The 17542-nt window shown below is 32.0% G+C and overlaps 1 protein-coding gene across 1 annotated transcript in view; it reads left to right on the top strand.

Moving 5' to 3' along the window:
• The first annotated feature begins 674 nt into the window (after positions 1-674).
• Positions 675-17542, top strand: part of LOC134722737 (uncharacterized) — a 31232-nt gene continuing 14364 nt past the window's right edge. The window contains exons 1-5 of the mRNA XM_063586359.1: positions 675-753; positions 1944-2212; positions 2779-2865; positions 13593-13982; positions 16305-16517. Of these exons, the coding sequence (XP_063442429.1) occupies positions 675-753; positions 1944-2212; positions 2779-2865; positions 13593-13982; positions 16305-16517 (1038 nt within the window). The remainder of the gene's footprint in view (positions 754-1943; positions 2213-2778; positions 2866-13592; positions 13983-16304; positions 16518-17542) is intronic.

Consider the following 17542-nt stretch of genomic DNA (forward strand, 5'->3'; position numbering starts at 1 on the left):
ATTTTCAGTTTAAGTGTATTTTTTAGTATTTACGACGGCCATAATTAGGACAGTCAACTTTTTTACGACAATGTATTCTGAAATTTATGTTTGAATAGAATGCACAGCTATATGAATAATGGCAATAAGTCGTAATTTAAACCTAAACAACAAATTGGAACAGTTGTTTGATGTTTAACAATAATATTTCGTACTTAAATGTATGATTTAAATTGGAAACACTATTAACACGATTTTATCAAAGGATGACCTTAAATTGTAAAGATTGAAGGAACTCTTCATTTTTCCCATTGCATATTTCTGAATATCGTTGCTACCATACTATAGAATAGAGGGACACATTTAAATGTTTTAAACAGTGACATCATTTTTCAAAATATAACCTCGTCGAAATTTGCACTTGTTTTTATAATGACCAATAAAAAACTCAAATTACAATTCATACAAAACAAACAAAGCCAGAGGCTCCTGACTTGGGACAAGTGCAAAAATGCAGTGAGGTTGATGTTTTGTGATATCTCAACCTTCCACTATACTCTATTTAATCTAGAAAAACAAACACACAGAAATACGTACAGTTAGCTCAGTTTAAAAGAAGTCTGATTTCAAATTAGCGAACAAAAGAAACTAGTAAGTAAAATGACAATAGTATATAAATTAACAAAGTTGTTCATATGTCATATCAAGGAACGGGAGGTGTACAGTGTCCAACTGGTTGGTCTTCATACAATGGGTATTATCCAGGTTGCACTAGTAAGTATATATGATATTTTCACAGATCTTTCATTTTACGTATAAATTTTGGTCCTCAATGCTGTTCAACTTCGTACTTTTTGGGGCCTTTTTAACATTTTTCAATACGAGCGTCACCGGTGAGTCTTTTGAAGTCGAAACGCGCGTCTACCGTAGATATACAATTTCAATCCTTGTATCTCTGATGAGTTTATTTACATTGGCTTCCTCTGATTAATGGCGCATATTTGTTAAATTGTAATCGTTAAATGATTATCAGATAATTGTTTCTACGTTGATCGGTGTCGAATAACGCAATAAGAAACTATTAATTACTATAAAATTTAACAAAAAAATAAAATGGTGAAGTTGTAAAATGGAAAAATGTTATTTGCATAGCGTGTCTCTATCCGTAATAAAATCTTACCAAGTTAAAAAGTGAGAAAATTAGAATGTGTTTTTGAAAATGAAGTCTATTTCTTTTGCAATGAAATAATAACAAAACTCGTCACTCAAATTAAGAGATGAGAATGTTCTATTCAAATGTCGCCGAAAATTAATTTTTTTTTTAACAGACCATGGATGTAGTTCATCTATTTTTTTTATATACATGTGTATATATAATTTGAGAGGAAACAAATGGATTTTAAAAACAATTACTGAATGCAAGACAAATCGCGTTTTGACTTTAATAAGAATATACACACTGTAAACATTAAACCAAATAAGCAATTACAACTTGGAAATTGTAATTTGGTAAGCCCTTTCGTACAAAGATCACGGAGTCACCATGCATCTTTCTACTAAAACTTTATAAAGATCAATAACTTTACAATGTATATCAGTCACATTTACCTCACTGGAGAAGTATGAGTTTCATTATCAAATAAGAAAATAGCTTATGCTTTTTACGTTTTACTTTAACAGGCTTATTACTACATATAGTATTTGTTTACTAACATAGCAATATTAATGTCAGCTTTGAATGGTCATTTTTAGAATAAATACATTCAATGGAAATAAAAGTCTTAAAACTCAGATTTCTGCTTCCTTGAAATGTATTCTATTAATCTATCTTTGTTTGATATTTTTAACGTTTATAAATTGTCCCTCAATTTGAGATCAAGAATACATTTTTTGTAATGAAATAAATGAAGTTTTTATGAAAATTGTTTCATTTGTTCATCAATGTCTTTGTCCTATTGCTATAGACACAGGGTTTCCATCTGCTAAAATAATACCTCATGTAGTATCAACATTAGGAGAGGGACCTCCTGTTAATCCGTCCAGATCTAGAATACCAAGTCTTGTCGTTGTATTCCAGTGCATGTTTGAACAGGTTTCAAACTACGTTTACGATGTATATTGGTATATTAATGAATATTATGTCACAGAACACATCAATACATTGTACGGTGATATAAGACAAACAGACCTTCGCCCCGAAGACTGGGTTGAGAAACATCACATGAATATGATAGTAAGATTATGTACTTTAGTTTAAGAAGCACTCATGTCAAGAAATACTATTAACTAAAACTATCTCTGTAGCAGACATCATTTGACTTGTTAAGGGTCATATGCCAGACACTGCAAATTAATTAAAACTGAATTTCTTTTCTGGGATATTCCGGAATTTTTGATAATGTTCATGGTTCTATTTTTCAAAATACAGGTGAAATGTTGTTTTTTTCGAACATTGATCGTCTGTTGTCTGACTTTTCGTCGTTGTTATGCATTTGTCATCCTTCTTTTTCTAATGATTATTATCATAACCTAACTATCTTTTATTTTGGTATTTTTGTTTATTCGAAAGTGTTTTTTTTTTTCATTACAGCACGTGACACGGAATATATCATAATGTGTTGTACAATGGTATCAATAAAAATTGATGTGGATAATTTGCGCATCTGACATCAAAAGCAGAACACACAATTTGTATATCAAACATAAATGTAATCAGTATATTATGTTGTTATCTTAAAAAATGATTTGAGAGAGAACAAATCATAGATCTAACAATTTATGATGAATGTCATTTCATAGGTAAGGTGTTCTGTCAGACTACGAAATGAAGCTGAAAGCCTTCCAGGTCCTTTTTATGACAGTGACTGGTTCAAAGCAGGTTTATTCGTAAGTAGATGTTTCTCTTATATCGTCTTTTTACAGAAAGGAGAAAAGAAATTAGCTCAGTCTTTTAATTTCACCTTACGGTATATTGATGATGTACTGTCTCTTAATAATAATAGATTCAGTGATCTCTTGCATTTAATATATCCAAGTGAACTTGAAATTAAAGATACTACCGACACAGATAAATCTGCTTCATATTTAGACCTTTTTTCTTGAAATGACTACTGATCGTAGGTTGGATACCAAAATTTATGACCACTGCGATGATTTTAAGTTTTTAAGTTTTTAAGTTTTTAGTCAACTTTCCATTTCTGTGTAGCAACATCCCAGCGTCACCAGCATCTGGAGTATATGTGTCTCAATTGACACGTTATTATAAAGCTAGTTCAAAGTACGTTGATTCAGTTTTGTTGAACGAGGAATACTGCTTTCTCAAAAGTTTCTAAGACAGGGCTATGAACCGATCAGGTCACACTCAAGAAATTTTACGGTCGCCATCATGAGCTGATTGGCCATTATGACAAAAGTGTGTCAGAAATCATATCTAATATTCTTCCTCAGTCATAAGAACCTTCCATCATTACTTAACTGAACAAAGAAAAAACACGACGGGTGTCGTATACGGTGCAGCAAATGCTTACCCTTCCGGAGCACCTGCTTTAACTCCCGGTTTTTAGTGGAGTTCGGGTTTTTTCTTAATTATTATTTATAGCTTTTGATGTAAATGTTCGTTGGTTTTGTGACTCTTTGTTTACTCCTTGGTTTTGATTGTTGTTGTCTTTTAGAAAGCAGCTTTCTAACAATATTGATCTGGAATACGTTATGTACCGTAATTTACCTCTTTTGTATTCCATTGGCAAATAATACTATTGTACGATATTATTGCGTCTTTTCGGGGGAAAATATATGCATTTAGGGATTAAGACATTCAATATTCTATTCTTCTGTAAGTAATGTACAGACAGGTATCTTGATAATAACATTGATCTGTAGTCAGTTTTATTACGTTATGTAACTCCAATGTATTGTCTCCATTTGTTATATATGCACTTTTACAAATATTGCGCAAAATTTATCTTTGTTTCAAATAAAAACTACTTGGCAAGATTAAAGTACTATCATGTTCAGTCCTATTCATATAAAAAAGAAGATGTGGTATGATTGCCAATGAGACAACTTTCCACAAAAGACCAAAATGACACAGACTTTAAAAACTATAGGTCACCTTACGGCCTTCAACAATGTCACATAACATTTCTTGCGCATAAGAAAATAACCATCACTTGAGGTTATCCGATCAAATTTTCACCATTTTCGTCCTGTGTACAAGTAACCATGTAATCTCAAGTTTCTAAAATATTCTATAAAAACACATACTATATGGAAATATATGTAAATTAAAAAAAAAACAATGGTGCTTTGAAACACCATAGATATATGTCTATGAAACAGATATGTTACTATAATTAAATAAAGGATTAATTTCCTACAACTGTCAAATTCAAAAACAATTGTTGACTACTCCTTTGCGTATGTAACCAGATGTGACGTACTAAGACTTGTTGGTATTACACTACAAACATTGCTGTCAAGTTTTGTCATAATCAGTTAATTAATCAAAGATCCGAACTGCTTCATATTATATATGTTACAGTAAATAGGTGAAATTAGGAATTACACGTAATTATTAAACATTTCAGTAAATACCTGTAATTACTAGCCAAATTAGTAATTACATGTATTTACTAGTTGTTTCAGTGATTACTGGTAATTACTGATTTTTTTGGTCATTTTTACAGCTATTTACTAACTTGATTTTTTGTTTTAAAATTAAAAACATAACTCAAGATACCAAATAAGAAAGTAAAGGGGTAGGGATTTTAAGGGAGCTTACTTGAGGATGTAGGAATATAAGGCACATCAAAAGTGCATACTCTTTAGTGTTTGTGAATTGACACTGGAAAATGGTTGTTTTATAGGTCTTGAAACTCCGTAAATATATGCATAAAAGACAATGATATCAATCCAAAATTGATTTTCATAATTTTGTTAAACTAAAATCTCAATCATGCACTGTGGTTTAAAACTTTAATATAACTATCTCCAAATATCTTGGATTTCTATCAAACGTGGACAGAAGCTAAATGTTTATGATCATAAGATAATATCCGAAAGTAAAGATTGTAAAAAAATCCTTTTTTTCTTATATTACTTATATTACTTATAAACCTGATAAATGGACTAGTTTTTACACTCTACAGTTAAAGTTTTTAAAACATTAAATTTTATAAACCATCCTGGATTTTTCCCCAATTTTGACAGAAGCTTCTTATAGTACTAGTCAAAAGATAGTATCAAGAGGAAAATTTTAATATTTTTTCCTCATTTTTGTTGAGCCTGAGATTAACAGTAGAAGTAGGCGAGACTATTTTTTCTGCAAAACCCTTACAATTTTAATAGCTTAATACATCGATAACCAATCTTCAGCTAGGGGGTGGATTGAAGGTCACTTGAATACATATTCAATGAGGTCCAAATATTCACTCGCAAGTGCACAACTCATCAACCTTATTTCTCAGCTAATTTAACAAAATATAACTAGATTGGCTACTAACAGTGAATTATAATTTCACTATATCATTTTTATTAATGATTTAACAACAACAAAAAAATATATTTTTTTTTATATCTCGAAGCTAATGCACATAACAGTTCATTCCAGTTGTTAACCTTCACAACCTTATCTGATCTTTATAAGGTAATAAGTCTAAATATTTTTCAAACTCAAAAGTTTTTTTGAAAAAAGTTAAAACATAATGCTTTGGGAGAATTTTCCATGTCTGCTGAAATTGTTTTAGCAGTCAGTAAATAGGTGTAAAAACTCATTTTAAAATGAGTAATTACTGGTAATAACTGGGTCGTTTAAGGAATTACTTGTATTAACTAAGTGCACCGGGAAGTACCTGTAATTCCTAAATTTTAGTAATTACATGTAATTCCTAATTTCACCTATTTACTGTAACATATACATGTCTCATGGGCGATCAACCAATGTTTACTTTCTTCTTAATTATGTCTCATGTGCAATCACACCCTTTCTTTACCATAGTAGTATGTGTGAAATGTAAAACCGGCTCCTTTTGTTTTCAAAGATAAATATAATAATCAACAAAGAATGGGGAATGATATGGCTACAGTATTAAATTTTTTTTTGCGCAAGCAAGATAAGGCAAGATGAACCTACAAACCGCCGAACCATTATTTTTGGCAATTTAGGAACCAGTCTTTTTTGGTACATTAAAAGAAGACCCAATCTAATCTCTGTGGGAACACAGAAAAATATGACCCCAAATAAAAGCCTACGTACAATGTGGGGACATGTTCCATTTTTATCTTGCCATATCCCGCCAAATGAGTGGGGCATACCCACTCACTGCCAAAGAAGTTTCCCCTGAAACAACCCCAAATTAAACAGATTGGTGCCCCTTTAAAGTCCCAACCGAGTTTCACTTGTTATTAGAATAATCTAAATTTACGACAATTCTCATAATAATATCAAATTCACTGAGGAAAAACAGCTGGTCCTCTGGATCTTATGAACTTTTCAAGTGCTCCTTGTGAATTATTTAGATAAAATAAGCAACCTTTGTTCAAAGACTATTTATATTACCCCACTTCATACCCCTTTGACCAATCCAAACCATATGAGCACCTGTATTCTGTAGACCAAGGTGAAGTCCCCCAGGTCTAATTGAAGCTTCTTTATTGGCCCAATATACTATGGATTATCCTATTAACCAAATTGTTTTGACACCTTAAATTAATGAATGTATTATTTTTTAATAAGCCATTGCGTTTTAAAAAAATATAACCTATGTGTTTAAATGTTCAAACGGATGTATTTTGTGTAAGCATCCGATGTCCAACGACCCCATGTCTTTAATGTTTCGTCATCTACTCCTAGCCTTTTAGCTTCAGTTGCTCCCCAAATCTGTAAGAATGTGCTCTGAAATGTCCATTGATTTCGGAGAATGACAAACTGTTTTGTAAAATAGACGAAAATTGATAACGAGTGAGACTTGATCCTTCAAAATGTATTTATAAATCACTCCCGGACGAAGGATATAGGATTTGTAAAAAACTCTTAAGTAAGTGAATGGGACACAGATATTTATCGATTTGCTCACTAATAATCAAAGTTAAAGAAGAGTGTAGTTGATCTGTTTTGGAATTACGTTTACACAGACGAAGCTCTTCTTTGTGGTGAAATTTGACAACTGACACGTCAGATATTTGTATAACATGTGCCCCTAAATCAGTTTTACTTTCCGGAGCTATCTCACCCACGCGAAGTAAAGCAAAAAAACTGGGACTAAAAGCTGAAGCAAACATGGCGGATTCATACGACGAAAAACAGACATGTTGAAGTGACCTGATTTATGTCCGTAATAAATGAATTACAATAATTGGTACCCGCAAATCGATTTTTTTTGGATTTGACCTTTTTAAACCTTCTAATGTTTTTCCTACTAAAAAGGATTTTGTACTATCTGTTAAATCTTGAATCTTATGATGATAACTTATTCCTGACATATATGTAAAGACAGTAGAGGCAGAAAGACCCTTGAATGAAAGGACGGCAATGTAAAATATTAAATCGCTAAGCTACCTACATGATATTTGGCCAGCCCCGGCCAAATATCATGTAGGTTGTATGCTGATAGAAAGTTTTTAAAGGATTCGATTGCCGTATTGTATGTTTTCCAGGTTTTTTGTGCCATAGAACTGGTAAGAAGATGATTTAATTCAATTTCTAAAACGTTCAAAGGTTTTCTATAATTGCTGTTCTGTACTGATCTGCCTCTGGAAAAAAGTTTCTGAAACGCTAAAATTTTAGCTATGTTGGCAGTTTTGCATTTGTTTGATAACGCATGAATGACGTCACGAAATGACGTATTATTAATGTGATTAAATTAAGAATCAATTAGGATTGATTCCGGAAAACGGAGTTAAACTTTTAAAACAGTTTGTCCTGATATGCTAAACTTAAATAGTTTTAGATAAATCTGTTTTAAAGTAAGACGAGATCTACTGTTTCCGAGCAATATTTCTTCGAAAACTCAAGTTAAGCCGCATCATGATAGAATATAGTTTGAACCAAAATATGATCTAATATTTTTCTCATCTGCCTACATACATTTGAAAAGGATACAAAAGATGGCTTTATGAGCATGAATTCCACTAATGAACCACTTTGTCATCCTTCATTTTTGTCCTTATAAGATCCATTTTGGTACATTCATATCTCTCATTTCCACAGAACTTCAACTCTTTAGGCCAATTAATAAACAAATGGGTAATTGAAGTACTCAAGCTGAATGAACTATCTATCCATATAAAAGTTTAATAATTACATGGAGATTTCAATAAGTACCCTTATTTAAAGTCTTAACTTCCCCAATACACTTAAAAGTAACATGTGTCATGGTGTTTATGTAACATGGTCATTTAGTTATCTGAATGTAGTGTTTATTCACATCATAAACCCCACTGGCTAAATTTGTATATATGGGCGTTTTTCAATAAAAACGTAATTTCTTGTCCCAGCCACTTTAAAAAAAAATGTGTTTGATCTTTGTAAGTAATTTTTTGTGCAGTCAGTACATTGAATTAGATTTAACATTTTTAAGCAAAGAAAAAGTTTATTTTAGAGGGATTGATAAGATATTGACTCTTGAATGGTCCAAAACAACCAAAATGGCATGTCCCTAGACCGCCTGTTCAACATTCATACTCTAAAATTTAATAAAAAAAAAGGAAGAAATAAATGGTTTTTTTTACTTTACATAAGTTCTTTAATAATTCAAAAGTATGTTCAGAGCCAACATATTTTAATAAACAGCTTTCAATATAGGTTTTTTTAATTTCAGAAGGTGTGTATCTCACAAAATGTCCACTACGAAACGAAGTCATTAAAATTTGCCAATAAACAGTTTTATAAAATCAATGTCATTTTTGTTTGCAAGAGATATAAACATTAGGGTCTTACAAAAGAAGTGAAACTTTTATAACGGCAATTAAATTGTTGATTAGAAAAATTGAGCACATTAAATGGACCAGGGTGATACCGTATTTTTTATAATGTCCACTGCGAAACGGGTCAAATCTCCTTCAGTATCTGGTTTTAAAATTATGAAAAAATATCAGTGTACAGCTTGATAAATGCTTTGATGAATACAATCTGTCTTGTTACCATTGCAATATAGGGATCGTGGGAAAAAATAAAGCATGCAAATACGTCCCTTACGAAACGGTCCCCTACGAAACAAGTATGGGAGAAAAACGTTTCGTAGTGGACACTACCACTACCATGCAGTCTTTTTTTAATATTTTTTTAATTATATGCGTGCAAAACAAATAACAAGGATTAGTTTCATGTCATTTAATTATGTTTTTATTAACATATGATAGGATTGATGTCAACTACGAAACTTTTTGTCCACTACGAAACGGTTTTGTCCACTACGAAACGCATCAAAATGTCCACTACGTAACATGAGTTGAACCTTCATATGTGAAGTACTGTCTAATCTTTATCGATAAAAATGGTTCTCCAATTCAGAAAAAAATGATATTTTTCTAGTTTTTAGGAGTAAAAAAAATGGAATGTCTATAGGAAACATTTAATAGTGCAAAAAATATATGTGTTTAAAAAGTCCCCTACGAAACAGTACACAAATTATGAAAATAATATCATTTCAAAGAATATTTAAGATTGCAATTTTTTTTTACAAACACGTCTATTATAGAGGTATTCAAAATAACTCTTGAAATTAAATTTTAGACAAGTTGATTTTTCAAATTTATTAGGTCTGAAAAGTACGCTTTTATTGAAAAACTCCCATATATGGTCAATAAAATTTTATACATAATCATTTATCTGGACAAGTGCAACTAAACTATGATTACATTATACTTCAAACTTTGAAGAATATTTAACGAAAATCTCTCTATAATAAATATTTAACTTGAATACTTAAATAGAATGAAATTTTAACAATGATGTACACATAAGGTCAAAGGTTCATGTGCAGCTTCCAATACAAAATGTTATACCACCATTATTTGTTTTTCTATCAGGCTTTGTTTTACAATTAGCACTTTTCAAAAAATTGTGCAGAACTTACTAATACTAGAGGGACTTCTTCATACCTTGATCTTTTCCTCAATATTGACACAGATTGACGACTTCACTAGAACATCTACGATAAACGGGACGATTTCAACTTCTCATTTTTTTACATACCATTGACGTTTGTAGCTGAAAAACTTATTATGTTTTTCCCTGTTGATTCGTGTGTTATGGTAAAGATCAATAATCATCCAGTAAAAAGAAATGGTGAATGTGTCAAAGCGACAACCACCCGACCATAGAACAGACAACAGCCGAAGGCAACCAATGGGTCTTCAATGTAGCGAGAATTCCCGCACCCGTAGGAATCTTTCGGCTGGCCCCTAAAAATATGCATACTAGTACCATGATAATAGACGTCATACTAAACTCCGAATTATGCACAAGAAACTAAAATTAAAAATCATACAAGACCAACAAAGGCCAAAGGCTCCTGATTAAGGACAGGCGCAAAATTGCATAAACATGTATATGAGATCTCAACCCTACCCTTATACCTCTAGCCAATGTGGAAAAGTAAACGCATAACAATACGCACATTATAATTCAGTTCAAGAGAAGTCCCGAGTCCGATGTCAAAAGATGTACCAAAAGAAAATAAATAAAATGACAATAATACATAAATTACAACAGACTACTAGCAGTTAACTGATATGCCAGCTCCAGACCTCAATTAAACTGAATGAAAGATTATGTCTTCATCATATTTGAATATCAGACACAATCCCTCCCAATAGGGGTTTAGTATCATACTACCATAAAATATATGAGAAGAACATAACCTGTTTCATGCCAACAACTGTTTTTAAGAAATAATGTGTTTAGTTCCGATGCAAAGACCCTATAAGTAAATCAATATTAAAGCCAAAATATGCAATCTTTAATGACCTGACAGTATTATCGTAACTATATCCCTTTTTTAATAAGTTTATTTAAAGGTTTTGTTAGTTTCTCAGGAGAATACTGACATTGTTGTGCTTTGTAAAGAATATTTCCATAAAAAAATTGGATGTGAAATACCTGAACGTATAGGATGTCTGCATGTTGAGTTATATTTATGAATTATTTCCTTATACCGGTGATAAAATTTAGTAAATGTTTTGACCAGTTTGTGATATCGAAAAACCCTGGTGTAACAATTTTTCAGTAATACATATATTTCTCTCGCTACGCTGTTACATACACAAGCGAATCGTACAAGTTGAGATATATAAACACCAGTACATTTATCAAATTTTAGTTTAGATCAACGACATTTACACGATACATTTGGTTGACAGTTTGATTCAGAAGAAACACCGACATAGCTAGATAATACAATTAATTATCTATTTTCTACTACAATTTGATGTTAATTAGTATTGTAATTTTCAATAAATGGTAGATAAGTCATACAAATCTAATCTTGAATTCCCTTCAAATTCTTTCTTAATTTTGGGAATTCGTTTAAGAAATTCAAATGTGACGTCACTTTGTGCGTTGCATAGGCTTTGGCTAACACGGCTGCATGTGTACTTCTGTAATATATCCGTTTTTATTCTGTAGCTAGTCACCACTTCAGTTTAATCATGTATATCTATTATATAGTCAGTTAATAAAATTTACTGTTTGCAAAATCATGAACTATTTTAAATAATAAGGATTTTCTTGTCCAAGGCGGATAACCCTGGTCGTATTGGTCACAACGTTTTGGAACTTTTAGTCCTCATTTCTTTTCAACGTTGTACTTGTTTCGACCTTCAACAAAATTGAGAATGGAAATGGGGAATGTATCAAAGAGACAACAACCCGACCATAGAAAAAAGAAAAGCAGAAGGTCACCAACAGGTCTTCAATGTAACGAGAAATTCCCGCAACCGGAGGCGTCCATCAGCTGGCCCCTCAACAAATATATACTAGTTAAGTGATAATGAACGCCATACTAATTTCCAAAACAGTTTTCATCTGAGCGTCACTATTTAGTCTTGTGTGGACGTAACGCACGACTGAAGTTCTATTTTTTTTAACCTACTACATTTTGTTGGCTATCATTTGTTTGTTTCTCTGTCCTATATTTTCTTACATTTATTTGTATTGTAGTTCTGTCATGTAATGTTGTCATTTTAATGTTATGATTAACATTGCCATTAACGCGAGAGGTTTGTTATGCCACAACACCAGGTTCAACCTACCATTTTTTATTCCTAAAATGCCCTGTATCAAGTCAGAAAAAATGCCATTGTTATATAATAGTTCGTTTCTGTGTGTGTGTGTGTGTGTTACATTGTAATGTTGTGTTTCTGTTGTGTCGTAGTTCTCTTACATTTGATGCGTTTCCCTCAGTTTTAGTGTATAACCCGGATTTAGTTTTTCTCTATCGGTAATAAATTTCGAACAGCGATACACTATTGTTGCCTTTATTTATCTCTGTTTCAAATAAAGAAATACATGAGTTTTATCCTGTCCAGTACTATTTCATTGCATATAAGTAAATAACCATCACTGAAAGTTAACCAATCAAAGTGTCATCCTCTTTTTCCAGTGTACAAGCTTTAATAACCACATAACCACAAGTTTTCAAAATATTCTATAGAATCACCAAATATTTTTTTTTTTTACTGCAATGATGTATAGGATTATTTTTCAAATGTAATGGAATATTTTTTTCAACCCTTATTCGTAATGAAACTATGATTTGCTAATATAACACCTTCAATATTTGAATGTTTAAATATTTTGAAACAGATTTATTGTAATGCGCATTTGGTGCAGTAGAATTGGTTTACTTAGTACGGTATTGGTTAAATAAATATGTTTTCACATTTTTCTCCAATACTAATCAACGAAAGGACTTTATCTATAGACTGCAGATTGACAGTGATGATTTGTATCGTATACGCACTTTACGGATCTATTAGACACCTGGTCAATGATACTTTGAACTTCAAAATTTTGGTCACATCCTTATCTCATGTACTATTGTAAAAAAATACTTATATGTTATCAGCAGCTTGGCAGTGGGGAGTTGTAAGGGTATAGGTTTTTTTTTATTTTAGCTGTCAGACATTTTTGTTCTGTTTTCCAATACTATGTCTATGAATCAGAAGCGGGTGCATTTTTTTAAGTAATTGGTAAGTTTGGGTATGCAATCCTTTTTGCAGTATTCACTCTGTCAGAAGCGGATATAATAGGCTGAGAATGCGATTTTACATTTTTTTCGTCAAAACAATTGATTGATAATAGATACATTTGATAGACAAAACACATTAAATTATGCAATATCTGTAAAACATTTCAGGATAAATTTTCAATTTTTCAAACCAATAAGTTACAAAACTAACAGATATGCACATGTCTTTGGTAGTCGGTGATGTTACCGAACAAATGTTTTTAGAAATTTAATTATAATTATAAAAAGTTTTTTTATTGGATAGCAAATAAAAATAACAGTATCTTGTTGTTTAATTTGTTTAAGTATTGGCACATTTACAAAAAAGAATAAAATAGATAATTGGTGTGTGTACTAAATCACGTAAATAGTGTATTTATATTCCAGCCAGATCAATTTCAATACCAAGTACTTGAAAGTGAGAGCACGATAATCTCATATACCGCTACCGTTCCAGTTGGTTGTTATCGAGCTGACCGAGTCTCACATTGTAATCATTTACTATACGTTACACAGCCTAAATACCAAGAATCACCAGCAACTTGTTCTTCAAGCAACATTTTGCAACAGGACATTGCTTTTGACAGTTTCCAGTTCTGTGGGTTAACAGTTCCATCACAATATGGTGGACAGTCAATTCAGTTTAATGTGACAGGATATGTTGACGGTCAATACAGTGGGAACAGAAAACGATCAACAAAAATAAGACTTACGTCACTCATGAGTACGGTTGATTTAACAGGTGCTTGGGACAACATTACAAGTCCTGACATAGAGGTAGTTAACACTGCATGGAAACGAAAAAAATGTTCTTTCGATCTAGTTCAAAACAAAATAAATTATAATTTTATGCGGACAGCCGGGACAGGGATTCATATTTTCTTATTCTGCATTCCCAAACCGACTTATTTTTAGTCTTAGATGCATCATTTTTTTATTACTTGTTAGTGGCTTTCAACTAGCTGTCAGATAACTGCGAGTACTCTCATTTCTGTTCATTGTGTCTGTTTGTGTCGGGATATATATAAGTACCCGGACACGTCCACTTGTATTTTTTGTCTATCTGATGAGTTAAGCCTTTTTCAACTGATTTTTATAGTTCGTTCTTATGTTGTACTGTTGTACCACTGTCCAAGGTTAGGGGAGGGTTGGGGTCCCGCTAACATGTTTAACTCCGCCACATTATTTATGTATGTGCCTGTACGAAGTCAGGAGCCTGTAATTCAGTGGTTGTCGTTTGTTTGTGTTACATATTTGTTTTTCGTTTATTTTTTTTTACATAAATAAGGCCGTTAGTTGTCTCGTTTGAATTGTTTTACAATGTCTTATCGGAGCCTTTATACCTGACTATGCGGTATGTGTTTTGCTCATTGTTGAAGGCCGTACGGTTACCTATAGTTGTTAATGTTTGTGTCATTTTGGTCTTTTGTGGATAGCTGTCTCAATGGAAATAATACCACATCTTCTTTTTTTATATTATTGTAAAATGAGTTAGATGAAAGAGGTTCATTCCGTTTTAATTCTTAAACTATTTTCGAAGAAGTCTTGTCTTACATGACGAAAACTCAATTGCTAATTGAAAAATGATCTGTAGTTAAGTCCCTTGATTACTTGGAAATCCTTCCGTATCATCGCAAGACTTTGTATACACCTCTGAATAAGCAGCTTTATAGTAATAACTCGGTGATTGAGAATGTTTTCCAACAAATATTTTCGTAACACTTTTATAAGATATTGCATAGCAGAATGGCGCTATATTTAGTCAGCAGGTTGACTGATGAAACGCAACGTTTAAGCACTCTTCAGATCTTTCCGACACTTAATTTCTGTGTGCCAATACATTGAGATGCTACAAGACTTGATTTTTGTCACACATTACTCTGTTGACATACTTGTTTGTTTTTAAAGCTATAAAGATTATAACGAAATGTGGACTTTTTTATCCCTAGTTTTGACATTTTTACCTATAATGTCTGTTTGTTTTGTTCAAACACCGTTGTAAACATAAAGGAATTTTATGCGACTGTCGTACAAAAGAGGGACGAAAGATACCAAAGATGACAGGTTTGGCTAGCAATAAAACTAGGTTGAATCCACTGTTAATTGCATTTGCGTATAGACGGTTTCCCGAAAAGCCAATGCCTGTCCCACAGACGAAGTCATTATGCAAGATTATCAACAAACGAACCAAACTAGATATTCATATTAATTACTTTATAGATTTCAGTCTCCGATGCTGATGAAAAAATGAAAAATCGCCTATGTAAAGTATTCAACGATCCTCACTTTTGGACTGCAGATAGAACACGGTATGATTACTATGGTGTTGGAGAGTACATTGTGTATACAAATACAAAATATCCATTTCAGGTATTTATTTTTTTAATATTCATTCCCTCCGGATACTAATGTTTGCTTTTCAGATTTTTCTATCGAGTATTTTGTTTGTGCCTTGTCATAGAATATGTATTTGACACAATTTAGACATTGGTCTAGCAAATGCATTTACAAAATTAACGAAACGAGCAAACCCTACCCGCACCAAATTTCTTCTATCAATCAACACATCTTGCTAGAATATATTAAAGGTACTAAGATATACGATGTGGTTTGAAGTATCTGCCTTTAAGGTGATAAACAAATTCTGTCGATGTCTTCTTGTAATACAATGTTTTTTGTGTTTAATATGTGCATATTATGTTTTAGTCCATATAACCCCAACCTTGTGCTTAAATAACATATCTGAAGACTCGCTACGAAACAGTAGAAAAGCTCAGCTGAGCCTCGCTTTTCGTCCTGTTTCTAAAGATCGTACAGATAAATCATATATTTTCCGAAAATGTACATATATTGCATATGTATTGTATTTTGGATTATACTGTTTGTTCTATTGAAAGCAAGCAGTTTATATCTGAAGTTACACTTGTCATTGTTGTATAATACTTGATTTGTTGGGTATTTAATTGCAAACAAAACATAAAAGAAAGAACCTTTACAATAGTGAATTTCACGTAACTTTTAAACTTTTACATATTCTAAAAAGTATGTTTACTTTACAATTAAGATAAATATATTTATAGTTTTATACTTATATTTTAGGTTAATGCATTGTTTACACCGTGTGGATCTGCATCGTGCAACTGTGGAGTGGCTATTCAGGCTGGTCCATCTCTTTTTGTTGTTAGAACTTGTGACACTATATCCAAAAAAGTCAAATACGCCCGTGGGCTAGTGACACCTATCGTTGATCAACGCATCTGTGATGACAAAAGCATGATTATAAAGGAAGACCCAAAATCAGGAGTATATATTGTTAGTAGTTTAGAATATCGAATACTCGAGTTTTACAATTAACTTATATAAAATTTGAACGTAGAAAATGAGCAGTTGATACAAAAATTAAGTATCAAAAGTAAATTCAGTATGGTGCGATATAGCAAAATTATTAAATGTGACCATGGGTTTAAAATTAATGGATAAGGTATCAATTCCACGATAAAAACAAGTTGTTATTTTGAAGTATGATGCAAACAATTCGGACTGATTGTCTTACGCTTCTCTGAGTTGGATTGGCGCGTCAACTAAATAAGTGTCTTTTCAACGGTATTATATGCTACTCTGGGGTTTTTCCTGACTGGTTAAAGCTCTGCAGATTCTTTTTTTATTTTATTTTTGTTTTGTATCTGAACCAAAGAAGGCCATGTTAGATTCTTTCCAGTCATACTGTTTTGGTGGCCATAAAGCAACTTTTGTTTCTCTTCTATTCATTAGATCTAGTTAAGTTTTGATTCCTTTGTACTCTTTTAATTTTGTATCATCATTTTTTTTCAAGCTTTTTAGCTCATGAAAATAGACTGATGTAAACACCATTCTCGCAACTAAAACCCATTAATCAACTTAAATACAAATCTGCGAAAATATCTTTATGTAATAATACTAGTAGAATTATTTTGAAGATTCTATAATAAAGATTTTATATATTCAGATATCTGTGTCTGACCCAAACATTCGTGAGCACATTTCCCCTGAGGCCTATCCACTAAGTAGTTGCAAAAATTAAATAACATTTTGTGACGTCATTGTCAAATCATCTCAGCGATATCTATTGGGATTGACAAGTACAATGAAACCGAATCTTTTCGTGAAAGTGTCTACATATATAGTTCTTATAAAAAAACATAGGTTCTTAAACAATTAGAAAATGCGATTAAACTAAATGGTGAAAAAAAATCCTACTTTACTGTCCAAAGGTTTGTACAAATTGTAAAAGAACCCAATAGTGCAAAATATTGATTTACTTATTGTCTTACAAATTTAGTCACACTGAGAAGTGACTG

Source organism: Mytilus trossulus, chromosome 6 (genome assembly GCF_036588685.1).
Source record: "Mytilus trossulus isolate FHL-02 chromosome 6, PNRI_Mtr1.1.1.hap1, whole genome shotgun sequence".
Taxonomy (NCBI): Eukaryota; Metazoa; Mollusca; class Bivalvia; order Mytilida; family Mytilidae; genus Mytilus; species Mytilus trossulus.